The sequence below is a fragment of the Syngnathus leptorhynchus genome, chromosome 18 (genome assembly GCF_054491065.1).
Source record: "Syngnathus leptorhynchus isolate UIUO chromosome 18, UIUO_Slep, whole genome shotgun sequence".
Taxonomy (NCBI): domain Eukaryota; kingdom Metazoa; phylum Chordata; class Actinopteri; order Syngnathiformes; family Syngnathidae; genus Syngnathus; species Syngnathus leptorhynchus.
In genome coordinates, this window is record NC_141212.1 from 2,604,503 (window position 1) to 2,630,696 (window position 26,194).

Genomic DNA, 26,194 nt, shown 5'->3' on the forward strand with positions numbered 1-26,194 from the left:
GGCGTCACAAACGCGACGCTCGTTCTCACTCTCTCCTCTGACAGCGAGCGAGCGCCACGCTGCTCTGGTCCACCTGCCGCGCCGGCTGCACGACAGCGTTTAAAAGTGACAAGGTAGGTGTTCAATATTTGTTAACCTTTTCAAACTAACTGCTTTTGCTCTCTTTCAGTTAACTTGCACTTTGGGCGAGCGTGCTTCCATCTTGCAAGCGTGCAAGCTAAAAAGTTTCCAGAAGCTAGCGTTAGCGGTTAACGTCTTCGACGTCCACCAAAACGGCGTGCAACCAAACAATTGAAGCATTTAACGGTAGGTGAGTACATCTGCATTTTGAAAACTCAAGCACGCACCATGTGGAAAGAGCACTAACACCATTTTTGCACAAACAATTAGCAACTGGACGTCAGCGCCGTTTGGCCGGAGGTAAGTAGACAAAGCAGCGTTTGCATAAATCCACCAGAGAATGACTGAAACATGTATTTCGATGCATTCATGTTAACTTTCTGCTTTCTGTCTGCAGGTGCCAATCGTCAAAAAATCATGGCCGACGGACTTTCTGTGAGTTTTAAAGTCAATCGATTGCTTCTAATTGCCTTCTCATTTCTGTCCACAGGCCTGCATCTGGAACAGAGAGCAGATTGACTGCAAAAATATTTTTAATAGCAAGCAATCATATCAAATTGACAAAAGCAAACATTTGTTCTTTTGTCTGCAGGGTCCACAAGATGGCCGCCTTGCAGTCCTCGCATGGCTTAATGAGACACTTGCAGGTAGGTCTACTCGCTTAACCTAATATGCTTGTAAGGCTGAAAATGAAAAAGCAGAATGGTTGTAACATTACCGTGTCTTTCTGAACAGCAAGCTGTAGTTGGAGCGACGTCCGGTGCTGCCCCTCCATTCCTCACTGGTGAAACGCACGCGTCCATATGTTTAACACGTGTCAAACATTTCAGCATGTTCTACTATCTATTGTCCACCAGGTGGTGCCAAATGACCTCGTTTCTGCAGGATGGACCTACTGGTGAAGCTTTACAAAGTTTTTGAACTGGTGGAATCAACCTCCTTCCTGTCCAACTTGCTGACAGGTGACAAATTACTACAAACTTGGCATTGTTTAAAAGTACATACCTGCTTTTTTTTTTTTATGCCTCCCTATTCCTGCAGAGCAGTTTCCAGTGAGGATGCAGTTAAGAAATCTGCCACCTGCTGGCTAATGGAACCAGCCCTCTAAAACCATGCAGAGGTTCCTCAAGGCAGCCTCCATTTTCAGAGTTGACTCTCAAAATGTACTAAATGGCAGCTTGATGTTTCCCTCGTTTGTGTTGTGTGCAGGTGTCCACCCTGGAGAGTCTTTAACACATTTGAGGAATTCTGCCTGTGCACCAGCGACTGGCCGCTTCCAGTCTACAGTTAAGTACAACGCCAGTAAACTAAAATGGAGTTATGTCAATGTTCCATTGTCTTTCCAGGCAGAGGTGGCAAATCCTGGTCCAGAAAGGGAAAAGCCTGCCACAGTTTGTCTTCATCTGTGAGCTCCTTCACCTAGGTTTGTGCTGCCTGAAGAGCCTTCTGCTGGTAAGAGTAGGAAAGCAAATGACAAGTTTCAAAATTTGAATGATTTTTTTGTTTTTGATTTTTGTGTCCAGTGTGAAGCACCTACTTGCAGCGGAAGCTGAAAGCATAGCCACACACCAGCAGCACCTTGGTTTCCTTGTTACTCTTCAAGGCAACCTGAAAAGTAAAGTACTTTAAATGCTCCTCATTGCACAATCTTATCATGATTCCAATATTTTTTTCTCCTATTTTCTGACAGACAGCAAGGAACAAAATCAACTTCCTGGGTCATGGAGCACAGAACAAATCCGCTTCCTGGTCATGCAGCTTGCAATACTCTGTGCCATGAAACACTACTAGCGCACTGGTACGTTTCATGTCAAAAGATTTTCTGCACTAAACGCTGACTTAACTTTTTACTTACCAATCTCTTTGTCTCAGGTCCAGGCATGGAGTAATGCTCGTCCCTCTGGCTGACCACTTAACAGCTGGTCCCTCTGGCCGACCACTTGACCGCTCGTCTCTCTGGCCGACCACTTCACCACTCTGCAACGAGCAGACTGCCATCCAACTTGTTACTTTGTTGTGATTGAATGTCTACTCTGCAAAAGAAATAAAGCTTTATTACAAATAACAAACTTTCAACTTTTCATTTTCAAACATCACAACAAAAAATTTTCTTTCAATCGAATATTTTTTTCCCCCACCCCCAAATTTTTTTTTTTTTACGGATTTTTTCGGGGGCGGGATCAAGGCTGGAATACAGCTTCAGGATTGGCTGAGAGCTCTAAAAGTGGGTGGAGCAATAAGAATGAAGAGCTGTGGTTGGTTGGAATGTGGGCGTGGATATGCAAATGAGGTTCTCTGTGATTGGTCAGATTAGTAGTGGGCGTGGTCTTATTAAAATGGAGCGATCTGATTGGTCAGATGTGCAAAATGGAGCAATTTGATTGGCTGCCCAAAAGTGGGCGTGGCTATGCAAATTTATGGAGAGACGTGATTGGCCAGCCCGAATTTGGGCGGAGGTAGGAGGCGGGCAAAGTGGCACTTAGGTTTTGGAAGGTTCTTTTCAGCTTTGAGTTGAGCGTTTGCCTTCAGCCACTGAACAGAGCCAAGTGTTTGACTGCTTCTCTTTGACTCACGTGGAAACAGACAGAGAAAAGCAGTCAAACACTTGGCTCTGTTGCAGTGACGATCACCTCAAGGCTGAAAACATGGTAGTGGACACTTAGGCCAACTCAAGACTTCAAACAGTACTTTGCAGTCAATGCAGTGATCACCAAGCATGAAAGACTTATGAGCTCACTCAGGTACCATGTCACTTCTCGTGGCAGGCACTAGGGTGAAGGTGAGCACATGCAAACAGTGCAAACATCTGAGACAAAACCCAAGTGCCAGCCAGGTACTGCACAGTACCACCACAAACCATCACTCACTTTTGGACAAGTTTTTCCATGACACTGACGCAAAGCAAGTTAGATAAATATATGTTTCTGACTAACTCGGTTTGCATCAATGTCATGAAAAAACACATCCAGACGAGTGTGATGATGAACATATTGTGCAGTACCTGGCACATAGGTTTTGTGAGAGATGTCAGCTGCTTGCATGTGCTCACCTTCTCCCAAGATGACATTGCACATCAGCTCCTCAAGCACACAACACTACCAACTGACTAACCATTTTTTTCTTTAGATTGATATGTTTTTTTAGATTCAAGTCAGAATTTTAGAAGAACCAAGTGCTTCACTTTCATTTTTCATGTGTGCCAACTCTGATCAAAAATGGACTTTTGAAGTTCAAATGCATTTTTCAAAACTATACTTCTTACATGTAACTTGAACCATTACAGCATTTCTTTTGTTTCTTTTCACTGTGACCCAAATATTCATCAGGACATTATTCATTTGGGAAATGACCAATTCAAATGTTTTTTGACAACATTTTGGAATATTTGAAGTCATATATGACACGACCTTCTACATTTAAGACTAGGAGGCAAACAAAATGGGAAGGTACCTACCTTTCGAGACATGCAGATAGACGACCAGCAGCCGACGTGGAGCCTCCAGTCTGGAGGTTTGGACGTGGAAAAACAGAGAAGTCAAACGCTGATTGATTGATTGATTGATTGACAGCCGAGTAGTGAATGCTACTCGTGGCTAGCTAACGCTCCACCTCTTGTTTCACGAGAGCTAGGAGTTTCCACTGACCTAACGACTAACAAATATTCTCCTTTCATGTCATTGTTTACATGAACGCATTTACATACATACAGCAAATTGAGAGCTTGGGAAAAAAATGACATTAGTCACTCGAAAGCCCAAATAGTAACAACCTGAAGAGCTAGCTGGTCGCTGAAGCGGAAGTGTACGGTAGACGAGAAGGCTCAATTCATTTGAACTTTTTCCATATTCTTTTCACTTCCGGGTTAATGTAGCTCCGAGTTTGTTTACTTCCGGTGGCTAATTGCGTAACATTTCACTACGCTCGCTACCGATCATTCCTCGTTGAGTCAATGGCCACTGCGGTCTTGATCGCTGCCGTCGTCGGTGGCGGGGTCCTGCTCGTCATGCGCCGCTTGTTCCCCCGTCAGAGCTCAGTCAAGCTGCTCCAGTACCCGGCGGGCTTGATGCGAGGGAAAACTGTCATCGTGACAGGAGCGAACAGCGGCATCGGGAAAGCCCTAGCCGGGGAACTACTGAAGCTCCAGGCACGCGTCATCATGGCTTGCCGGGATCGGCAGAGCGCCACCGAGGCGGCCCGGGACATCCAGGGACATTCGGGTTCAGAGCTCGGGGAGGTGGTCATCAAACAGTTGGACCTTGCGTCGCTCAGCTCGGTCCGTAAATTTTGTCAAGAGATTCAAGAGGTGAGCTATCCACTTCTCCACTCAGTTGTGCAAGTTGGGTTAACTGGCCATGGTATTAATCGGTAGCATAGAATTAATTCATATGATCTCTCCTCCACCTGAAGGCATATTTGTTCTTGAGCCTTTAGGAGGAGCCCAAGGTGGACGTCCTCGTCAACAACGCGGGCGTCTACCAGTGTCCCTACTCCAAGACGGAGGATGGCTTTGAGATGCAGCTGGGCGTCAACCACCTGGGTCACTTTCTCCTCACTCACCTACTGCTCGACCTTCTCAAGAGCTCCGCCCCCAGTCGCGTGGTGGTGGTGTCTTCCAAACTGTACAAGTACGGCCGAGTCAACTTTGAAGACCTGAACAGCGAGACTAACTACAACAAGGCGTTCTGCTACAGTCAGAGTAAGTTGGCCAACCTGCTGTTCACCCTGGAACTGGCGCAGCGGCTGGAGGGCTCTGGGGTGACGGTCAACGCGCTGACGCCCGGCATCGTGAGGACCAGGCTGGGCAGGCACGTTCACATTCCCCTGCTGGCAAAGCCACTCTTCTACCTGGCGTCGCTGTTCTTCTTCAAGAGTCCACTGGAGGGTGCGCAGACGCCTCTCTATCTGGCTTGTTCGCCGGAGGTGGAAGGGGTGTCGGGGAAGTGCTTCGCTAACTGCGAGGAAGAGGAGCTGCTCGCCAAGGCCACGGAGCGACAAGCAGCAAAGAAGCTGTGGGACGTGAGCTGCAGCATGGTTGGACTGGAGGACTGATTGGATTTTTGTGGAGACAAGTGTGAACTCAGCAATACTGAATGGGTCTATAACTCGAAATGCTTGGTTGTAAAATGTTGAACATGACTTCAAATTGTTGGCCTCTCTTCATATTTCAAAATGAACCCTCACTAGAGAAGTTTGCGTGACAAAAAAAAAAAAAAAAAGCAAATGCAGTCAAATCTACTCACCCATTTGACGATGCCTCACAGTCAAGTAATGGAGAGGAATTAATAGATTGAGTGATTTTTGCCAAGTTGGCACATTTACTCCATCATGCTTCCTCATTGCAACGTGATGAATGCAATCTACTGTAACCTGACAAATGCACACATGCTTTATCAGACTGTTTTTTTTTTTTAAACAGAGGAACAATAAAAGAGGTGATGGTTACCATGTATGTACTTTGTCCTCTTTGTGTGCTGTGCTGTATAGGCAGAAGCAGAACAATGGGATGGAGGGGGATGATAAATGGGAGGATGAACTGCAACACAAAAGTAATCATTTTCTTACATTCATCATGTAGACAAAAGTATCGGGACAGCAGGACATTATAGTATCGCCAATGGAGAATCGTCTGCATACGTTGTGCTTTTATTGAGTCAACAAAACAACCCCAAAAGATATAATCATGCATGATTCAGAAAAGGAACAAAGGTTAGGCTCGATTATTTTGATGAGAGTGTGGGCGTCCGAATCTGAGGTAGAAAGGGGAGGGAGTGGGGGGGGGGGGGCATTGCAGGAATTTTGTCAGTATACGAAGAGAAGAATTAATACAAACTGCCGACAGATGTTTCACGTGTCAAAACATTCCAGCGAGAACAATATAAAACAACAATCAATACTGTCAAATTCAATCAAAAGAACAAAACCAATTTGCTGTGAATTAGCCGCAGAAGACCATTGTTGTTTATACAGTCATCGAGTGAAGGGTGTGTGTTTTTTGCCCCCCAATATATTATTTGCCGTTTTTAAATGTACAAGTTCCAGGTTGACTAAAATGTGTCATTTGAATAGCTACATACAAAAAATATCGATTTCCCACTTAGAAGTATAGAATAAATACATACGTGATACCTTGATTTACAAGTGTCCGGCAAAACTACTGATTTTTGCGTGTGTGGGTTTAATGAAGAAAAATAGCAGTGTCATGTAAAATATGAAAAAAAAAACACAAGCATATGTAAAGTAAGATGATTTTTATGAAGGCCTAGTCAGTGACGTCAAGAGCGTTGACTTAAGTTGGGGTGGCTGAGTACCAAGCAGGTAGTTAAGTCTCCTCCGTGCTCCTTGTGAGATTTTTAATTTGGACGATTTTGTCCTGTTCAATAAGAAATGACTGAAAGTGCATCGGTGCCTCTCTCGCTCCTTTCTATCGCGCTTCACTCCAGCAACGTGCTACAATTGTGAAAAATGGACTAAGCTCCGTAAACTCTTGTAAGTCAAGGTACCGCTGCACACGTTCTTACAAACGTAAAGAGGCCTCTCACTTTCCTGTACTCACCACGTGTTCACAACGCATACACTTGTGTGGCTTCGATTCCCGTTTGTGCAAGGTTCTTCAGTTGAGGAGCGTTCCGTACAACTGAGCCTTGGTCAGGCTGTCTTTGCGGGAAAGTCCCAGAGAGCCGAATTTTTGGTGGTACGGCGGCGGAGGCGGTGGGGCCGGTGGCGGCGACGACGGGCTCACCTGGGCGGACAGGTTGTGCATCTCCCCTTGGTAGTGCTGAAGGTCCGCCGTCATCTCCAAGGATCGGCGGTGGAGGGATTCGGTGGAGCTGTCGGGGCTTTGGTCCCCGTAATCCACACTTTGACCTCCGGCTGCCTCGTTGCCCTCCGGGTCTTTGGAGTCGCCCGAGTGGTAGAGGCTGTGCTCGGAGCCTTGGCTGTCCTCGTACAGGTGGGCTTGGCTGTGAGCCTGGCGGAGCCCCGGGCTGCACTCGGGACTGGCGGCGACCCACATGGCTTCCTGCACGCCGCCTGCTCCCTGCTGGTGGTAGTAGTCGGCCCCTTCCTGGAAGCTGCTGTAGAGCGGGCCCAGGCGGATCTTGGCCGGCCTGACGGAGAAGTGCTGCTCGGAGAAGCTGTAGGGCGAAGCCCGGCCGGGACTGCGGTAGGAGTGCGAGCTCAAGTCCTCGGCGCTGAGCTGCCGCCATCTTCCGATCAGCTCCTCCTCCTCGGGGGCCAGGGTGCTTCCTCGGCGGCTGTCTCCGTAGGCGACGCTGGGGGAGGACGACGGAGGCAGGGGCTCGTAGGGCTCGCTGAAACACGACGACATGGTGCGGCTGTACACGGGCGAGCTGCTGTTCTGCTGGTGGATCATCTCCGCCTGCTGGAAGGGATGATTGTTACCGAACCCTCCGGGACTATCCCTCTCCCAGGACGAGTCGCTTTTCCTCTCGTAGTCCCCGGCGTCCCTCCAGTCCATGTAGAGGGTGCGATGGCGCGGCGAGGAAGCGGCGCTGCTCGGCGGGCCGTTGGCTTTGTCTTCCGAGCCCCCTCCGCTGAAGCTGGAGTAGGAACTCGAGCCCGCCCCCAATGGGGGGAACTCAGCAAAGTGCTCCTGGGTGAAAGCGGCTCTCAAGCCCACTGAGCACTCCTCTGGGTTGCTGTCGGTGGAATTCTGCGGTTCAAAGAGGAGCTTCCTCTGGCCGTGAAGGTCCATGCTGGGCCTTCGCTCCCGGTGCCGGTCGTCCGGGCAGTAGAGGGCGGTGTCGCTGCTGTACAGGTCGGACTTGTAGGCCGCGCGCAAACCGAGCCGCTCCCCTTGGCCTAACGGCTCCAGGACGAAAGCGTGGTCCGGCGTGCGAGGGCTAGCCGAGCGCGAGGCTTGGCTGCTGCTGCAGGCCTCGTCGGGCTTCTCCAGCACCTGCCCGATGAGCGAGGCCGACACGGAATCCGAGTACGTGCGGCAGAGCGGAGGCTCTTCCATGTGCATAGTCAGTCGCTCCTGAAAGTCAGTCGGGAGCTGGAGCGAAAACACACGCCCGGGTCATTAAAAGATTACAAGCAACACGGATTTGATCGGCCGGATCGGATTGGCTCCACGAATCCGCGTTAACGCTTCTTGGCGATGAAAAAAAAAAATTGCTCTATTTAGCAAGTGTTCAAAACAAAACACACAAACTTGCTATCGGCTTCTCTCCATGGCAACAAGCAAATGCAGCACAAGCCAGTTAGCTGTAATTGGCAATGAAAGGCTGATTATCACGTAAAATGCGTGCAATTATTACTCCAACTAAACAGCGCCGTTGGACATTCTATTCAGTTTGGTGTCTTTTTGAAGCAGAATGCAATCACCGTGCTTGTTTTTTGCAGGAAGTGTTGCTAAAGGCAACCATGGGCCCAAAATTCTTATTCACAACACGGCATCATTTATCAGTCGGACCGCTGACCCGCACTTATGTAATAAACAACTTTTTCTCGATACATATTTGAGTGCATATCGGTTGCGAGTCCCGCGCAATCCATTTCCAGTCAGGGGCATTCTAGAATGTCACAAAGTGGCGTCCGACCAGATCACGTCAATAACTACATTGACGAGTACAAATTGAACTATCGGGCTGCAATGCGCTGTTTGACAGCCTAAAAGCCACTTTAGTGTTCTGATGTTGATTTGATTTTAATCCATTTTTCCCTGGGTTCAAACACATAAAAAGACTGTATTCTAAAAAAATCAAAAAAAAAGCAAAATTCAGGCTGTGATGGTTTTCTTTTTTTTTAGGGCTCACCTCAGAGAGCTGGGCCCTGTAAAGGGACTTGTTGCATTGCAGAAGCTGAGCGGCCAAGTTACAATCCTTCCTGTAGACATCCTGCGAAGCACAAATCAAGAGTACCTGATTAAAACCCTCACGGCCACAGCAAAATAACCAAAATCCTCACATTGTCCTCCTGAAGCTTGTCGATGGTGAGCTTGGCCTCCATCAGGTGGTTGTTGAGCACGATGATCTCTCGGCTCAGCGCTCGCTTCTCGTCGTCGTGGTGTTGAGACTGACGGAGCAAAAAGTCATACGAGGGAGAATGAAGTATAATTACATCTTTTTCTAGTCTGGCCAATGAGGCCAGGTGTGTTGTACAATGGAGGAACAATGGAGCCTCTTTCTCGTGCTACAGTTTGGAGGAGGACAGCCAATTTTAATTAGCCATAATTAATGTCACTGCTACCAACAACAGGGCATTTGAATCTCAAACCCACCAAGGGCTTTTTTTTTTTTTTTTCCTTCATGGCAACAACGGCCACTTACATCTCTGTGAATCTTCTCTTCCAGATCTTGGTTGATCCTCTGCAGGGCAGAGTAGCTGCTTTGGATCCTAAAGCACACAGGCAACAAAGTACAGAAGATTGTTTCTACACGGTAAACATAAGCAGCAGATATTTTTTATTTGATATCTTAAGAATAAATGTTAGAATCTATATTTTGCTTCACTCGCTAGAGTTTGAGATGATAGAGAAGAGCAAGACACGTGACTGGTTTGGAAAACTATTTTTATCTATACACTCGGGCATGAGCTGCCTACTGTAGCAAAAGTGGAGACCAAAATAAACTGGAGGAAAGCCCAACCCCGCGTTTGAGCTATTTTGATCCTCTTTCATCTTTTTTTGAACCGCTGCAGCATCCATATGCTCTTCTATTATCCGATACATATGTAGTCCATGTTTTACGTTCTCACCGACGCAGTTTATCGGTGAACTTGTCCAGCTCTTCCTGAGCTCGCCGCAGCTCGGTCTCCAGGTACTGACGCGTGGCGTCAAACTCGTTCTGCAGCAGCTCCAGCTTGTGCGTGGTGTAGGAGAGTCGCTTCCGCAGGTCTTCCTTCTGCTCCAGCAATGAGCTGCACACACACACATACATCAATGCAGTTATTCGATTTTGACTAACGAGGCGGGTGCTACGAGCAGACGCACAATGAGAAGCGTTTCCCATTTCTTGGAATTCAAATGTGGACGGAGAGGAACCCAATCATCAACATCAAAGCGTGTCGAGATATGACTCTTAATACATCACGTGAATGGAATGTGAAAGCCGGGGACGTTGGGAACAGAATGTATTTCCTTTTTTTTTTTTTTTTACAGTAGCCGCCGCCTCCCTCTAATGAAAGGCCTAGTGAAAGTGGCAAAGGAGGATCCGAGCGCAGGCGGGCCAGGCTTAATGGAGCCGGTATTGACGGACAGATGGAGGATGGAAGCTAATGACGCTATCTCCAGGCCAGATAACAAAACGAATAGAGATGCGGCTGGTGTGCTCTTTTCACTCCCCTGCCTCCTTTTCCCCCTAATAACCATATCAGGTAACAAAGGCTCGAAATGGAGAGGCCTCTTTTCAGTGCCGGCGGGTCACCGACTCATCTCATTAATATTCATGATGGCCAAGAATGTCTTTCCCGCTGGATGCTGCGGGCTGCAACGATTTGCGGAAGACAAGCGCGGCGGGCTCCCCCAGCCGCAAATCCTACTGGTGCATTTAAACCGCAGCGCGTCGACTCACTAAATTTGGCCGAGACGTCCCCCCTTCCCTTATCGACCGACGCTATATCAGTGCGCGTGGCGTTCCTGAGGCGAGACTCCTTCATTTCCCCGGCGATAACGCATCCTGCTAAAAGTCACACCTATCTTTGCCCCGACTTGTCAATAATACTCACTCAAAAACACTAGCTCGATAGTATGAACGTTTCGAACGGGATAGAAACGATGAAGCTAAGCTCCTCCTCCCCATCTGTCCATTGATGTGTGTCCTCGCAACGCTACACGGTCTCTCAATTTCCAAGCCCTCCCCCCGACATCTCTGTTATTTCTTTCTCTGGAGAGCCCAATGAGTCGAGGTAGACTCCAGTCGTTAGCTGCCGCGCCTGCGGGGGATTTATCTGCATTTATGCATAAATAGGACTGTAGACTTTGGCTGTCCTGAATGGAAAAAGTGCCTCAAGAGAGCTCGCCGCTGTTATATAAGGTGCTTTCATTCAAACGGAATCCAAGCCAAGTTAGCTGAGCAGCCTAGTTTAGATGGCTGTGTATTTACTCTGACACAATTAAATATCTTGCTTCCAGCGCAGCTTTGCACCAAATGTTTATACTCCTAAAAAAAAAAAGAAAAAAAAAGCCCTCATTAATATTATTGCTTTTTGGAGATTTAAATAGTAGGGGGTTACTTATAACTCTCCAGGCAGGTGTTTGTTGTTTTCGTGAATTTGCACAGAGGTTGCTCGAGGGACGTCGAACGTCCCATTAGTGACCGAGGCCGGGAGCTGAGTCAGATCTAACGATTGCTCTCACTCTAGCGGTGAGGATGACGAGGCAACGTGACTCCCGCTTTGGCAGAGGATGCTTGAATGGCGAGAGGAGACACCTTGTGGGCGGATGAGTGGACAAACAAATGAAAATGAGGACAGGTGGCAAAAGACGGTGGGGGTTTTTGCTCTTACCTCTTTTTCAGATGTTTGCCGCCATTTCGGGGGACTTTTAAGGCGGTTTTGCCAATGTATATCTTTTTCATGGTTTGCCTGTGTTCCTTGCCTGTCATGTGTTCATAGGGGGGGACCCACAAGGAGCTGACATGTGTTAAGTGTCCCAAAGGAGACCGCCTAAGTCTGGCCTGCAGAGTTACTGATTTGTTCTACCTGCCAAACAAAACAAACACACATTAATCAAGCGTTCAATCGATCATTCGGATTCATGGCCGAAATCAATTATCGTTTTGAATGAACAGTAGTTTGGGCCACGTGAGGAAACAAAATGACTTTGACGCGGCCTTCAATTCGGGGGGGGGGGGGAGCCCCACCCTGCAACCACGTCTGGATGACGCGCGTAGGAGAGACGCCGACGTCAGCCCACAGACGACCGGCGCAGGTCGTTAGACGAGCCCGTCGGTCTCACTTTGAGCGGAGATGCTCTCGGCTGAGCTTGGACGACGTAACTCGGAAGGGGGCAAATGTGCCTCCGGGTCTCCTTAGCGAGACCTTCGATAAGAACACAAAACGAGATGCCGAAAGCAAATGTGCTCATCACCTGATTGCCGGTGGGTGATTTCCGCATCAGGCTGAGTCGGCATGGCGACAGCTGGTGACAGCCCCCCCCCCCTCACACAAACACCGGCGGCTTTTCTCGAGCTGCTCCCCTCTGAGTCATCACACACCAGCACAGGATACGTGCTTACGGTGAGGTGAGATGGCCCCGGCGGTTTGGAGCTATTTGGAGGCTGATCCGTTGGTATGCATGTCACCATATTTGCTTGAAAGCCTATACGTGCATGGCTTGTTTGTACACTGCAGCATCTAAACACACACACACACACACACACACACACACACACACACACACACACACCCTCTCCCGGGAAAAGGAATAACGCAGCGCCATAAGCGGGGAGGTGAGGGGGGGGGACATCTCAGGCCACATCGGTCGCTCCCTAGAGCTCGCCCTCCCTCGGTCGACTTTAATTGAGCCTCCTCACTTCTGCGGACGGGAGCACGCTCATACGAGGCTGCCAGGCCGCCCACTCACGCTTCGCTCGCTTTTTGAGAGGATTTTCTGAGCGTTGAAAAGCAAAGCAGGGGAAGGGAGGCGGGAGCAGCGGAGGAGGAGGAGGAGGAGGCAGTGATGACATGAAAGTTGGGGAGAGAAGGAAAAGCGGGAAGTGGTTGTAGGAGCTCCCCTTTTTTGTTGTTTTTTTAGATGTAGGCAGTTAAGAAGTCTTATCTGACAAAAATGTAATTCATTTGGGTGACTGGAGAATACACGAAGAAATGATATCTTGCAACAGGACGATGAACTTTTAAATTGAAAAAAAATAAAAAAAAACAAACCGCCACGTTTCCCATACTTTGTGGAAACAAGGGCTGAGGTAAAAGCCCTCGCCATGGCTCCGAGCTCAGTATTGGAGCGAGGACGACCTGGGGGGGGGGGGGGACTGACTCATCGGAGAGACATAGACGAGACGACACACGGAGACAGCCTCTGCCTCGCACCCGTTCCTGTTTCTGAAGCAGCAGACCTGCGCCAATGCATAATTGTGCATGACTCAACCGCCTGATTGAAAACATTCGCTCCTTCAATGACCCGCACTGCCCTGCCCCGCTATTGACAGAATGAAAAGTAGTTCCACGCCAACTAACACCTTGAATGTTTCATGCCCAGCAAAAAGGTGAAATCCAGGCACCAAATCTACCAAATCTAAGCAGACCAGCCATTCCCCAAAGGCAGATTTTATACATGTACTGTACACTATTATTAGATCTGAGACCGCATTTGCAATGCTAATCCACCGATCTCAATCTTAGGAAAACACTTAAAGCCACTGGCGGCGGCTGAGAATCTTGCATCAGTTCATACACAATTCATGGGCAAAGATGAGGGCGGTGACACTGGACCGTCTTGTTTATATTTTTAGGACAGGGAAATCACACCCGCTATTATTGTTAGAGCACAGCGGAACTGCCAAAGTGGTTCAATTTGGAATTCATGTCAAATGGGAAAGAAGGGCACTCAAAACAAACAACGCAAGTTACCCATATTTGAGCTGCCATGAATACTTTGAGAACCGCTCGGACAGCTCTGTGCTACGATCCGTTTCCATGCTTCGACGTGAGGGATGAATGTGACCCGCTACTGCAGAGGAGGGCAAAGGAGAAGGATCACAACACGCGCCAGCTGATGAGGTCCGCTTAATGACTCCTGGGGGAGCTGTCAACGCTCCTCCACGGAGACCTTGCTCACTCGTTCAAGGCTGCCACAGCCAAGAAAGGGCACATTAGGATATTGAGTCCATAAAAATACAACACCCCATGTGCACGAGCGCTATTTGACAGTTTTACAGGAGGGCTCGGTTGTCACGGCGACCGGTCCCCCAATTCCTCCTAACTTGCTTTCAGAATTGGCTTCAATCTGGCGTTATCGCTCAGACTGAAAAGAAAAAAAACAAAACACCCAGCACTGACACAATCATCAAAAGTGAAATCTCCATGCAAAATTGAAATGACGCTCTCCATCACAGGGCCCCTTGAGGCAGGAACCCCAAGGCCAAGTGAGGCACACAATTTCAAGGCATTTCATCATGTACAGACTGCCGGTTGCTAGAGTGGATGGAAGCACGAGGGGGGGGGGTCAGCGTTGTCGTTCAGGTAAGACCCGAGCTGAGAAGCAAGGACAAGAAGCGCCGGACTCCCCCTCCCCATCGATCTCAACGGGGCTCCGACAATCCAATTAAAACGGAGACACGGCGGTGAGGACAATTGACGACAGGAAACTTAATTAGCCCTCGTCTGAAATAGTCACAACGGCATCGCAAACAAATGTCAACTATGGCCTGACAGAATGAATGAAAGCGACAACGAGGCTTTCCTTCTCCATCAGGAAAGTGGATGCCATGGTTTTCCACCCAAGCTTGTTGCTCGAGAGGTGCGATCATGCGGAGTGATCCATCACCGGAGCGCGGAAGCATTCCGACAGGTGAATGAATGCACATCGTGGAGGTTTTGAAAACGAGTCTCGCGTTCGGGGATCGAGTCAAACATCAAACTAACAGCCGAGCAGCTCCGCATTTAGTTTTGATGCAGCCGCACGCAAGCGCTCCGAATCAAAGCTGCGAAAAGAGCAAAGCGCTACCTGGTGCTCACGCACAGCTTCATCCCGGAGGCGCACGGATCAAACCCACTTAGTCCTTCCCACGGAAATTGTTGGGAGAAAACTCCCTCCTGTGTATCGGCTCTTCCCTGAAGCTGGCGAGAGAAACCCCCCACTTCTCGCTGACGCTTCCCGCTGACGCTCCGACAACAGCAGCAGCAGCGGCGGCGGCGGCAGAGGAAGAAGTGGAAGAAGAGCAGCGAGGGAGGAAAAGACGATGCAAGAGTGGGAGGGAAGAAGAGGGCACGGGGAGAAGGCGTGGGTGTGACGAAGGAAGGATGAGGGGAGAGAGGATGCCTACCTGATGGTGCCTGCGTGTTTCGTGCCATCGTCACACACCTAAAAAGAAAAAGAACAGCATCACTGGAGTGCCCCGGGAGCAACATACACGTTCATGAGGCATGTTTATGTTCACCCCCCCCCCCGCCTTTCCAGTTTTACATCTAGAAAAAAAAAATAGGGCTTTGTCGCCATATGTATGCAAGGTTAGAACCATCATCTCATCAGCTCAAAGGCGTGAGATTGGAGAGTGAGAGGCAGAAAGAGAGGGGGGGTGGAAGAGAGAGTGGAAACCTCCATTGCAGCCAGACTGCAGATACAATATATTGCAAGCAAGCAAGCAAGCAAAGGCGGGCAACCTCATTGACGTGCAGGGAAGCAGAAGGGAAAAGACCAAGGGGTACAGGTGGTTCCATCTGTTCAATCTGGAGGCAGTATCATCCCAACACATCTTTCTTTTTATTCCTCCTTCTGTCATGTTTCATAATCTGAAGATAGAAAATGATGACAGTCATGCAGAGGATCAAAACATGGATGAGGTGCTGAACAAAACAAAAAAAACAAAAAAAGTGGCAGTCTTCGCAAATGCACCTCAATGCAAAAAACTGTGTGATTCAATTATTGGAAGAATAATGCTAAGTGTTACAAAGGGCCCGGATTGAATGATCATGTAAAAATCATTCACTTTGGATTGTTATAATCCAGTGGAACGATATCGAAGCGAGAGTACGTGTCAGCGAGGTCGCGCTGGAACGCGAGGCATGTTTTGTACATGTGTGCTGGCAAGTACGAGGCTGAGGAGATGAAAGTTTGCTGCAAGCAAGCAACACTGTGATGAACGCCAACAGGCTCACACGCTGGCTCCACAGCCCCCACACCGCCCACCTTTTCTTTTTTTTTCTTTTTTCCCAAGCAGTTGCTAAGGTGACGGCAAAGGCTGAATTTTAATCAGACGATAAATTAAAGCAATGTGGCCTTCTTTCTTAATATTAAATGGCCACATTGCTCCTTTCTAAGTATGTTCCTTGATGGGTGAGGACTTGCGGAAATGCTTGCTCGGTTGCCCGTGGGTGATATGATGAACTATTTTCAAACAGAGAGAGAGAGAGAAAAAAAAACCAAAAAAAACAACTACTGTGCTGTTGAGGATTATTTACCGAAAAAATAATATATGTGCTTTGATTAGCCTCTAATTGCGAGGTGAACATCATGCTGGGACATCAAATACATTCACTTTGGGGAAGCAGTAATGTTTAATTGAGCCTTTAATCCTATTCTCCCAAAACACGTGTCTAGGGAAAGCCAGTGGTTGCAATGATTGCAGACATTTGAGTGGGGTTATGATGCAAGTTCAGCAAATGAGGGCTTTGCTCACGATAAATATGTGGTTGTGGATTTCAAAAAAAAAAAAAAAAACTTCTGGGACTCACCATGTTGATGCCTCTGGGCAGAGAGATGGATCTAGAGGGATATCCGGGGGAGCTGTGATTGGATTCCTGGAAACGTTTCATTTCGAAACCTTGGCAGAAATTTGGAGGGGGAGGAATGAGATTTTGTTCATCTACCAGTAATGGCGGTGGAGTGTCAGGTTTGATCTCCGGATCTTCCGGCGGGTCATCTCTTCTCACTATGTCAATGTCTGTTTCTAGATAGGTTTTTGAAGCCAGGTCGCTTGGAGACTGGTCCTCGAGCTCCAGTAAGAAATCCTGCTGTTGGGCCATTGAACAGGACAGCTTGGGGATCCTTTGGGTCACCGCTTGGTCAGTCGGAGTGATGGAGCTGGAGAGATTAGCCGCTTTCCCAAATGCCCGCAAGCTGTTTGGATCGAGCACATTGGACGTCACCTCATCCAGGAAGTGTGAAAACTTGGCTTTGTCCTTAAGCGTTCCCTCCAGCGGACACTCTTGATCTCTTTGGGCGCAAGCTCGGGTCTGAACGCAGCCCCTCCCCTGATGGTGGCATGCCGGGCGATCCGCGCAGTTGTCCCCCCCTCCCCGCTCCGGGGGATGCGCTCTGAAACGTAGTCGGCTTTGAAAGGCCTCTTGGCTCTTCTTCTTGATTGAGCAATAAAGGCGGGAAGTGACTCCTGAGCTCCAGCTGTCCAGGCTGCCCTTGCACTCACTGCTGCTACTTGGCACAAAACAACTGGAAGAGGACTTCTTTGGCCAAAGGCCCATCAGCTCCTCGAGCCAGACTTGATCACTGATGGAAAGTGGGCACGAGGCAGCAGAATTGGACAATTTGCTTCTCTGTGGGAGAAAACAGGCTGAGCTCCTAGTCATGTCCATCGCTTTGCTTTCTGTCTGCATGTCTCCGATTGTTTCGACTGGGAAACGGACCGTGGTCCGGTGAGCGACACCAATTTGAAAGAGTTCTAACCCAAATCATTCTCGTTAGAGTGTGAGTCTGACCTACAATAGATTCGATACTTTTCACTCCGGGCTGAACAGATGGACTCCTTCGCCGCCGGGACGACACTCTGGCATGTCAGGCGAGGCCATCCGCCACTTAAATTTTAATATGTTGAACAAAAATGATCTGGTGATGCCAATCTAACAAAAAAAAAGTCAGGGACTCCCTTGCCGATTTGAGATGAATGATATTTTCTGCACAATTCCTGCCACTATCTTGGCTAGTTAAATAGCACTCGCACTGTGGGCGATGTTCTTAATTAGAATGCCTATCGATAGCGGAGCCAGCAAAGCTTTTCAGAGTTTTCCAGGTCAGTGACTGCAGAAGAGCATTGATTCCACACAGCGCTTAACAGCGGCCTCCACTTTCAACTCTGTTGTTGTGCACATCAGTTATTTTCCATCATGTCCGTATTCCGCTGATGGTCCTTTACAAAGTACGCCGAGCTGGAGAGTTTAATGAAACTTTGGAGAAGTTACATTGAACATCTTTTAGAGACCTGAAACGTTCAACCACCAATTTCGCCCTCAGTAGTAAAATTGACTCTGACGGATTTTATGCAGTGCGCCTGCCGAACCGGACCGGTGCCGTCCCCGGGGGTGTCATTAATGTGCATCCCATCCGATGGCTATGACTGGGTGGTCCGCTGTACCAACTGCCTGCAGGCGCATTGCAGCGGGGCAAAGACCCACGGGACCACCCCGTCTGCTAACAAGGAAGGAGCATGCAGACATGTTATTTCCCTGAGGTTCCACCATTTTCAGACAGGTTTAAGCCACTTCTATGATAAACGCCTTTAATAATCTCTTTTCGATTTCAGAAGCCGTCGAGGGATGGCGGACAATTTATAATCGTCGCCCAGAACAGAGGACCTAAGCCCATTGCTGCCCCGAGGAAAAGATGCGGAAATGGATTCAAGCAAAAATGTTTCATATTTATATGATCCGTGTATATATTATGAAGTGGATTTATGAATATAGCTGAAAATAAAATTTAAAATACTATTCATGTTAGCATTTTGAGAACATTTAGCAAAAAAAAAACAAGTTTGCATTCTCTCTGGATATAAAATTTGACATTTGCTCGTATAATTGTGAAGGAAAGTGCCAGTTTGCATTCTGTCTGCTGCAAAATGCCTGCTTTTAAACTAACTTGCTGTTCCAGGAGCTGGAAAATATATTTCATGCAAATAAGTTGTCAAAGAGATAAATGTAACAACAGTTGTGAGTAGTCGAGGTTAGCGCGCTCTGTTGTGATTCTCACTCACACTGTGTGCTATTTATAGTAGCAGGAAGATGAGGTCTCACATCCTGAGCAAAATGCTGTCTTGGCTGAGAAGCCTTTGTTATTAATTACATGTTGAAGAAGCCTACACAGATTTTTGGAGTGTAAGCATAGCGTATCCATGGCAACAGCCGTTTGGTCTCACCTCACTGTGATGCAATGGTGGCTTGAGGAAAAGAAAACTCACCTGAGAAATACATCTCACACTGAAGCATACAGCTTTCATTTGGTGTTAACTTAGTCTGCAAAAACAGAGAATGTGTAAGCATACAAGAATATACTTTTTTTTTTGTATGCTAAGCAGTTTTATTTTAATACCTTTAGTACAACTGAAATGGGTTTCTTTAATAAAAGTGCAAAGTACACTCATGTCGTAATGTTTTTCTTTTTTACCCCACTTTTCTATATTCTCCTTACGCCACTGCCTGTCCATTCAATATTGAAGCTATTGCAGTACAGTGAAGCAGGGACGCCCCCTTGTGGTTCCATCTTTCATGCACCTGTAAAATGAACATGCTGGTAAAGTACAGGTTATGTTAAATTGATGAAATAGCACCATCTGCTGGTATGTTGCTTCATCTACATTTTTTTTTTTTACTCCTATGCATACACAAACTGGGCACATAAAATTCCTACACAAACGCCAAGTGGCACTTTTCAACTGTTTTGTTTATTGACATGTGTATAGTGATTGTCTGTGCACCATTGGGTTACAGAAGAATACGATTGTAAGATTAAAAGAAAAACAAAAAAAAGAGCTGTACATGGTTTGTATTTCTTTAAAAATACAGAATTATATGAAGGTCAGGTGGTTTCATGGTTTGATCATAATACATGTTGGGAGGATTGAAACCAAGGTCAAATGATACATTAAGTCGTGCCAAACAATTGGAATATTAAAAGTAAATACTGGTTTTGCATCTAGTCGAGGCTACGTGTTAAAACTAAATGACTGAAATTGTTAATGAATACCTAAGAATAACTAAATAAGTCATGTAAAAACAAGAATTAAAAATAAAACAGGTGCTGCAACAGTTCTTCCATTCACATGCCAACAGTGTATACGATGTTTTTTTTTTGGCAGGTTTGCGCAACATTTCATTCTCTTGGTTTTTATTTTTTCTTCAACCCGTAAATAACTGATCACGTGTGACCTTGTATACTGTCATTAGTTAGCAGATAAATAAATGCTCTCATGTTTTAAGTGTTGTGTCGTAAAATCACCGCGTGCCACACTAAATCCTGAGCGACAATAACCGTTAAAAAAAAAAACCACACATACGTTATCAACCATGCTAAAATTGTGAAATGTCGCAATGGTACCTCGACGATCAAAACACTCCTCGATCCAAATTTCTGGGAAAAAAAAAATATGATTCGATTTCAATTTTTGTCAACCAAATCGAGGTACCGCTGTTTTGGTCACAATGCATTTCAAAAAATGTCGAATGGAATGAATCGTAACTAAAGATTGAAAAGCTTCGTGGTTAATATGTCGGCGACAATGCTCTGGAGCAACGAGCTGGAAAACGGAAGAATGACAATTAAAATAAAAAGACCGTGGACGGAGTTTCTCTTAATGCTGCAGCAGAGTTAGCGGCAAATATTAGTAGCATTACAGTACAAAGTGTGACTTTCACTTCCAAACATTGGTCAAGTATGAGGATTTTTTTTTCTTCTTCTTCTATTTTTGCACATTTAACAGCCGAAGACTCGGAAGACATGTTAGTCGTCAAACTGAATACAAAATGGGAGTGCAGTGTACATACTGTGCGTGTGTGTGTGTACATGCAATCGAGTGACACACACACACGCACACACTTTTATCTCATCTTCCAGACATGAGGTTATTATATTCAAGCTTGGGGGGCAGCACTGTCATATTCACTTACAAAAATAGTATCACAATATAGACCATTCAATAAGAGCACCAGAGAGGCTAATAAACACATAGCCTGTATGGTCGGCTACATTCAGTGTCCGGGAAACGGTAGCACTGCGTCATCGGGTTTATTCTTGGTCTGTGTGTGTGTAACATTTTCACACTCATGGGTTCTTATACGTCTAACACATCCCAGACCATACGCTGAACTTTCACCAAGGTTAACAACTATATCAGATACAAAAATAGCCTATGTATATATTTATGCATATAGATATATCTCCCCCCCCCAAAAAACACTGAACCACATTTCCTAACAAAATAACTTTTCTTTGACACACGCACAAGCACACAATTTCGGTTTAGGGGTTGTTGTTTTTTTTGTTGTTTTTTTAGGTTAAGAGAGGTCAAAACTTTGGCTGCACCGACACACCCGCTTACTTGAATGGGAAACCCTGTTAGCATTAGCAGAGAAACCAGATCGTTGGGATGTAATAATATTTGGATATTTTCACTATGGGGCATGTGTATGATACAGAAGGGCGGGGAGGAAACGCAAACGCTACAACCATGTTTGAGGCGACCACCGCTAGTCTAGCACTTGGCTAAAAACCTAGCGTGAGATCTTAGCTTATACAAGAGTGAGTGGTGTTATTGCTTCACGGGAGTTTGGTGTGTGTGTGTGTAAGGTGGATCTTACCTCATTTCTTGGGGGTCCATGCCCTTGTTTGTACTCATTCTGCTTGATGATGGAATGGAGATCTAGTCCAGGATCATTGTTTTACGATGATCCTGACATAAGAAGTTTTGAGATGTAATTAATTTGCAGGGCGGCTTAAAGGTAGGATCAATTTGATTGTAAGTATGATGGTGAACTGCCAGGTTTCCTTCCACACGAAAAAGCACCATGTGAGCTACAGTCCGACGTAAAACATCAAATCTGACGCGTTCGTCGCTTCTCTTTTTCCTTTGCGGGGAGCTCGGGCTTGTGCGGGAAGAAAACCAGCAGAGCCTAAGTGCGCAGACATTCGAGGTAATCAATGAGCGTTATCCATCATTCTGTCACATTTCATTGAGTTGCCTAAAGTCCAGATCCTCAATCCATCACCAAGCCCTAAAGGAGAAATAAGGGAAGGACCCGCATACAGTTAAAAAAAAAAGAAGAAGAAGGTGGTGGGGGGGGGAAATGGAGCTTTTGTTTGGCGGCTAGTCGATGGGACCCTGGAAGATGAGCCGCGTCCACCCGGGGGTGCTAAGGGCGGCGGAGCAGAAGGGGCACACGGGTCTGAAGGCGTGCGTCCCGTGCGGCAAGGGGGTGTCCGCCCAATACCTGGTTGTCCTCTCTGAGCACACGTGGCCGCAGGGCACAAAGGCGTACGTGGGGGCGCCGGCATCCACGTACACGGCCGGCTCGCAGCCCAGCCACAGTGGCACGTAGGGGCCTACGCTGCGGCACAGCGGGCATTCCCGCCGCGTGGCCGAGCCCTCGCCCTCTAAGGGCTCCTCCTCGCCCACCTCGGACCTTTGGCCCCAGTCGTGGCGTCCGTGGACGTGGCCGCACGTGAGGTAGACCCAGGGCTGACGTTCTTCAAGGCTGAAGTCAAATCATGAGTACATCATGGATGAAAACTAGGTACGACAATTTTGGAAGCATCGTGGACTACACTTTAACCTCAACGTATGTATTTGTCATATAAACTCCACGGCGAAGTTAATTAGCTTGTGATTGTCTGTCCACCGTACCTGTGACTGCGCGGCAGGCTGGGGAAGGCAAGCGTGCTGAGGCCCACGGGACACTGCGGCCGCGACGCGTTCAGCTCCTGGCGAAGCGCTTCCAGGTGGCGCAAGGTGGGAGCACGCATGAGACCCTCGCCCGTGCGCCACAGCAAGGTGGCGCCGCACAGGTCCACCAATGAGCCGTCGCGCAGCGCGCTGCTCTCGCCCTCTGCCTGTACAGGCGACACAGTAGAACTTCAGTTAATAACAAAGATACGAATACCCGATGTTGGGTTTTGAGTTTCGAAAATACCAGTTTGCCTCGGCTCGGCCCGGATCGAGTCTCCCGCAAGGCGTAGACGTCGCCGCACACAGAGATCTCCCGCCACAAACCCTGCTTGGGGTCTTCAGGGAATCCCTCGGGGTGCATGACCAGCACGCCGTTGGTGGTCAGTCCGTCCATGTGGCCGTCCGGGTTCTTCCACTTAGTCGCCTTCTCCTGCGGAAGCACATGCGCAATCATTTCCACCACCTCTCATGGCTCATGTGAATAAAAAATAAAAAATAAAAACACTTGACGCACCCCTAAGAAGATGTTTTTGGAGGAGTCAAATCCAGCGGCGTAGATGCGCGCCGTGTAGGGCGGGTGGCGCTCGCAGACCACGCGGCAGGCAAAACGTGAGATGGTGCTGGGGGCAATAGAGGGGTCCTCGCCCTCCTTTGCCCCCCCGGAGGTGTCCGTCACCACAAAGTCAATGGGACTCTCTGTGGATCGCCCAATCTGCGGAGCATCTTGACACTCAATTTTTTCCCCCCCCCCTCCACTTCACTTACAGAAAATCCAAATCATGACATCATTCACAAGTGTGCTCCTGAGATTTGCTTTTATTTCACATTACCTGGAACATATCAGTGTTGTTGTCATGGCAATACTCCACCACCACTGTCTGGTTGCGGGACAGCGTGAAGGAGATGCTGTGCTGCCCCCTGCTGTGCACAGCCTGCAACGGAGCCAGTGTTAGCTCATTAACTCCACCAAAGAGATCATTAGTAGTTCATTTTGTTGCAGTGGTAACCAGAAGGATATGGTTCCCCCCCCCCCCCCCCCCCGCCCCACACACACACACACACACACACCTTGCTGTCCTGCGGGTTGTTGAGGATGTGCACGGCGCTGGGCTTGACGCCGTTGGCCTTGGCGCGTCGATACAACGCAAAGCGGCTCTTTCGGCGCCCGCGGTCCCCGCTCGGAAGAGAGCCATTGTACCTGATAAATAGCGCAGGAAGAAAATCATGTTTGGATGGTTAAAAGCAACTCACGGTAGTGCCGTTTATTTATAAAAGTGGCTAAAAAAAGCTCGGCCGCCAGTTCTTTTGAACGTAATCAAAACACGAGAATTCATCAGTCAAAGCGGCACAAAGACGACAAACGCGAGGCGACGATCCGAGCGGTCGGAAACGTGTCAGCAAAGTTGGCCGCCCCTGTTGATAGAACAGCTGACGCCGCTGGTTTTTTGTTCTGGTCACACAAACGCCGCAGGAAGTGCACGTGTCAACTGATAAGAGTGGCTCGGGAAACCAGCGTCATTCTTCCCACAAAGTTCAGGACCTCGGCCCTGGACGGAACTTTCCGAAAGGTCAGATTTTATCCGCTGACTAAAAAGGGGAGTTTATGTGCGCCGGGCCAAAACACATAGGAATTTTTTTTTTTTTCTTTAATAGCTCTTGCATTCAACCTGACATTTATCCCCTGAAAATGTCCCAAAGAACTCTAACATTGCCGCTTCAAAGCCAAATGGCAGAAACGTGTTTGTAAAAACAAAGAACTAAAAACAGGGAGTCGACTGGCTGGCACATAAATGCATTTAGCAAAGAGCAGGAAGCAGATGATGGGAGGGGGAGATCAATTCAGAGTCCAGAGATGAAGCAGGGCCACGCGTGACGTCGTTAGTGTCCTGCATGCGTAAACATCATAAAGCGCCGCATGAAATATTCACTCCCTCTGGAGCCCGCATCAGCTTTTACCACCGACACTTTCCAAGCGATAAGGAGGTGTCGTGTACGAGAGACAAAAGACAGGACAAGACTAGATAGTGGCCGGGCAAACGATGGCGACAGGCGCCGGCAGGCGGCTCGTTGGCCTGCGCCGACGGAGACTGGCACCGACCACGTGGCGGCTTGCGTGACATCATTGAGGCCGACAGATGCAAGGTCAAACACAAGAGATGCCACAGATAGAGAAAGCCAGCTGGTTCACTGTTTTCCAGTAACAGCGTTGTGCCAAGTACAATTTTGGAATTACCTTTGCAATAAATATTGTGAACTCTCCCTCACTGGCAATTCTTCAAAGCTGTGCCGTCTCTTAATTGTCTTTTGAATAATGGATGGACTTTGGGCAAGTAAGACCGAACAGCGGCCCACATCAATCCCCGCAGGTCAATCTATGGCGATGATTGTGCCATTTCATTTTAATGTAAGCGGTTTGTTGGCTGGCTAAGCAATAAAACACGAGACAACGTTTCAAGATTTAAAAATAATAATAATGTGAACGACATGGACGCACCGCCAAAAGCATTTTTGTCATTCCTGCCAATTCATGCTCACATTGTCACAACAATGACAAATCTGTTTGAGCCACAAATTCCACAGCAGAGTGCCACCTCTTGTTTGGGAAAGTGAGGGAGGAGAACTCGAGGAAGACGATTCATCTGTATTCAGATGTTTAGCCTGTGGGCAGGAAGGGGGCTCGGGGGAAACCATAGGCCGTGAGGTCAGTTATCTTTGGCACAGACAGGAAACTGTACGGACCGACAGGGACGTCTGCATAAAACTGGCCGGGGATGTGTGACATTCAACCACCCAGCAGATTCTCTGGAACTCGGCGTATCCCGCCAGTGACGAAAAGGGGGCTTTTCTCTTCCTACTACTCCACCATTCCCCGGTCTGGATTAAACTACACACAGCAGCAAAAAAAAAAAAACATAAAAGCATGAACATGGTCATGCATTTTTCACACGGTCCCTACTTGGAGCTATAAAAGATCCAGCATAGGATGACATCATCGGGATTCAGCCCCCTCCATTCCAGTCTCCCACTATACACCTACAACCATTGATGAAAAAGTGTCTCCCGTTGCGGTTCTATGTCAAATAGCCATGGAGGCTTTTTTTGACGACGACACCCAAACGCACCACGCACATACGAGACAATTTATGGCTTTTAAAGTTAGTTTTTAACACACAAATAGACGGTCGGGTAGCGGAAACGGCGTCAGTTGGCCAATAAAAATGAGATTAAAAACACACAGTACATGTGTAAATACACATTTATACATGATAATAGTGTAATTAACACGTCACAATGATAGAGCGGTTCTCCATCCCGCTCGTTTTTTTTTTTTTTTTTACTACTTACCCCAAAATGACCAGTTCGCCGTATTTTATCGAGTCTTTAACGGGCACATCATCGTCTCCGTCCTTTTTCGGTGAATTCATCAGCGAGGACTTGCTCCAGGGAATGGAATAGAATAATTTTTAACAGGAAAAAAAAAATGAATAAAAAGAAATGAGTCGTCCTCAACGGGAATACTACGAAGCGATTAAACAATGCTAACACCCCCCCCTCGAAAGTGTCGCGTTGAAAACCGTTCGGGGGGCTGGCTACTTAGTCAAGTTGGAATACAGTCGGACAAAGTTTCCCCGGACTTGTTGCCGTGTGTTGGACAGTTTTGGTCCACCGGAGAAGCATCTTTTTGAGGCTTTAAAAATAGTCTAGTGTGTCGCTAGCATGTATCGAAATCTGTTCACTAGCAAGCCAAGAGCGGAGATAACAACGGC

General features: G+C 47.6%; 3 protein-coding genes and 1 long non-coding RNA gene across 16 annotated transcripts; 2 read left to right on the forward strand and 2 right to left on the reverse strand.

Moving 5' to 3' along the window:
• Window positions 1-35: 35 nt before the first annotated feature.
• LOC147042334 (uncharacterized) lies at window positions 36-2,180 on the forward strand. 6 transcript variants are annotated; one of them, XR_015069101.1, is made up of 12 exons: window positions 36-113; window positions 170-420; window positions 518-555; window positions 713-767; window positions 856-904; window positions 978-1,082; window positions 1,162-1,240; window positions 1,330-1,406; window positions 1,467-1,572; window positions 1,644-1,735; window positions 1,811-1,918; window positions 1,993-2,180. It is a non-coding gene; the product is annotated as an uncharacterized LOC147042334 (long non-coding RNA). The 6 variants fall into 6 exon arrangements; XR_015069100.1 differs by having other exon boundaries at window positions 1,167-1,240; XR_015069098.1 differs by having other exon boundaries at window positions 170-310; window positions 391-420; window positions 978-1,240.
• Window positions 92-21,472, reverse strand: LOC147042335 (brain-enriched guanylate kinase-associated protein). 8 transcript variants are annotated; one of them, XM_085938483.1, is made up of 14 exons: window positions 16,495-19,280; window positions 15,087-15,124; window positions 9,841-10,002; window positions 9,414-9,480; window positions 9,052-9,159; window positions 8,901-8,981; window positions 6,860-8,137; window positions 5,564-5,653; window positions 5,361-5,487; window positions 3,575-3,624; window positions 1,976-2,153; window positions 1,658-1,728; window positions 839-1,569; window positions 92-618 (listed from the first exon to the last, which is right to left on the reverse strand). In XM_085938483.1, the coding sequence occupies exons 1-11, from the start codon at window positions 17,371-17,373 to the stop codon at window positions 2,127-2,129; spliced, it is 2,907 nt and encodes a 968-aa protein (XP_085794609.1). In that variant the 5' UTR covers window positions 17,374-19,280; the 3' UTR covers window positions 92-618; window positions 839-1,569; window positions 1,658-1,728; window positions 1,976-2,126. The 8 variants fall into 8 exon arrangements, with proteins under 8 accessions (XP_085794609.1, XP_085794611.1, XP_085794610.1 ...); XM_085938485.1 differs by lacking the exon at window positions 92-618 and adding an exon at window positions 21,343-21,472 and having other exon boundaries at window positions 636-1,569; window positions 16,495-19,260; XM_085938484.1 differs by lacking the exon at window positions 92-618 and adding an exon at window positions 636-803 and having other exon boundaries at window positions 1,126-1,569.
• Window positions 4,004-5,569, forward strand: rdh14b (retinol dehydrogenase 14b). Its single transcript, XM_085938494.1, has 2 exons — window positions 4,004-4,423; window positions 4,552-5,569. The coding sequence occupies exons 1-2, from the start codon at window positions 4,070-4,072 to the stop codon at window positions 5,167-5,169; spliced, it is 972 nt and encodes a 323-aa protein (XP_085794620.1). The 5' UTR covers window positions 4,004-4,069; the 3' UTR covers window positions 5,170-5,569.
• Window positions 20,755-26,194, reverse strand: LOC147042337 (E3 ubiquitin-protein ligase pellino homolog 2). The gene is made up of 7 exons (XM_085938493.1): window positions 25,773-26,194; window positions 23,496-23,625; window positions 23,258-23,359; window positions 22,942-23,139; window positions 22,672-22,857; window positions 22,386-22,591; window positions 20,755-22,236 (listed from the first exon to the last, which is right to left on the reverse strand). The coding sequence occupies exons 1-7, from the start codon at window positions 25,850-25,852 to the stop codon at window positions 21,849-21,851; spliced, it is 1,290 nt and encodes a 429-aa protein (XP_085794619.1). The 5' UTR covers window positions 25,853-26,194; the 3' UTR covers window positions 20,755-21,848.

Coding starts and splice junctions, on each gene's coding strand:
- rdh14b (XM_085938494.1), top strand. CDS start 4,070: ATGGCCACTGCGGTCTTGATCGCTGCCGTCGTCGGTGGCGGGGTCCTG. Junction 4,424..4,551: donor TTTGTCAAGAGATTCAAGAG/GTGAGCTATCCA, acceptor TTGAGCCTTTAG/GAGGAGCCCAAGGTGGACGT.
- LOC147042335 (XM_085938483.1), bottom strand. CDS start 17,373: ATGCAGACAGAAAGCAAAGCGATGGACATGACTAGGAGCTCAGCCTGT. Junction 15,125..16,494: donor TGCCCAGAGGCATCAACATG/GTGAGTCCCAGA, acceptor TTTTCTTTTTAG/GTGTGTGACGATGGCACGAA. Junction 5,488..5,563: donor GAGGACAAAGTACATACATG/GTAACCATCACC, acceptor TGCATTTGTCAG/GTTACAGTAGATTGCATTCA.
- LOC147042337 (XM_085938493.1), bottom strand. CDS start 25,852: ATGAATTCACCGAAAAAGGACGGAGACGATGATGTGCCCGTTAAAGAC. Junction 22,858..22,941: donor CCAAAAACATCTTCTTAGGG/GTGCGTCAAGTG, acceptor GTGCTTCCGCAG/GAGAAGGCGACTAAGTGGAA. Junction 22,592..22,671: donor GGCCGAGCCGAGGCAAACTG/GTATTTTCGAAA, acceptor TCGCCTGTACAG/GCAGAGGGCGAGAGCAGCGC.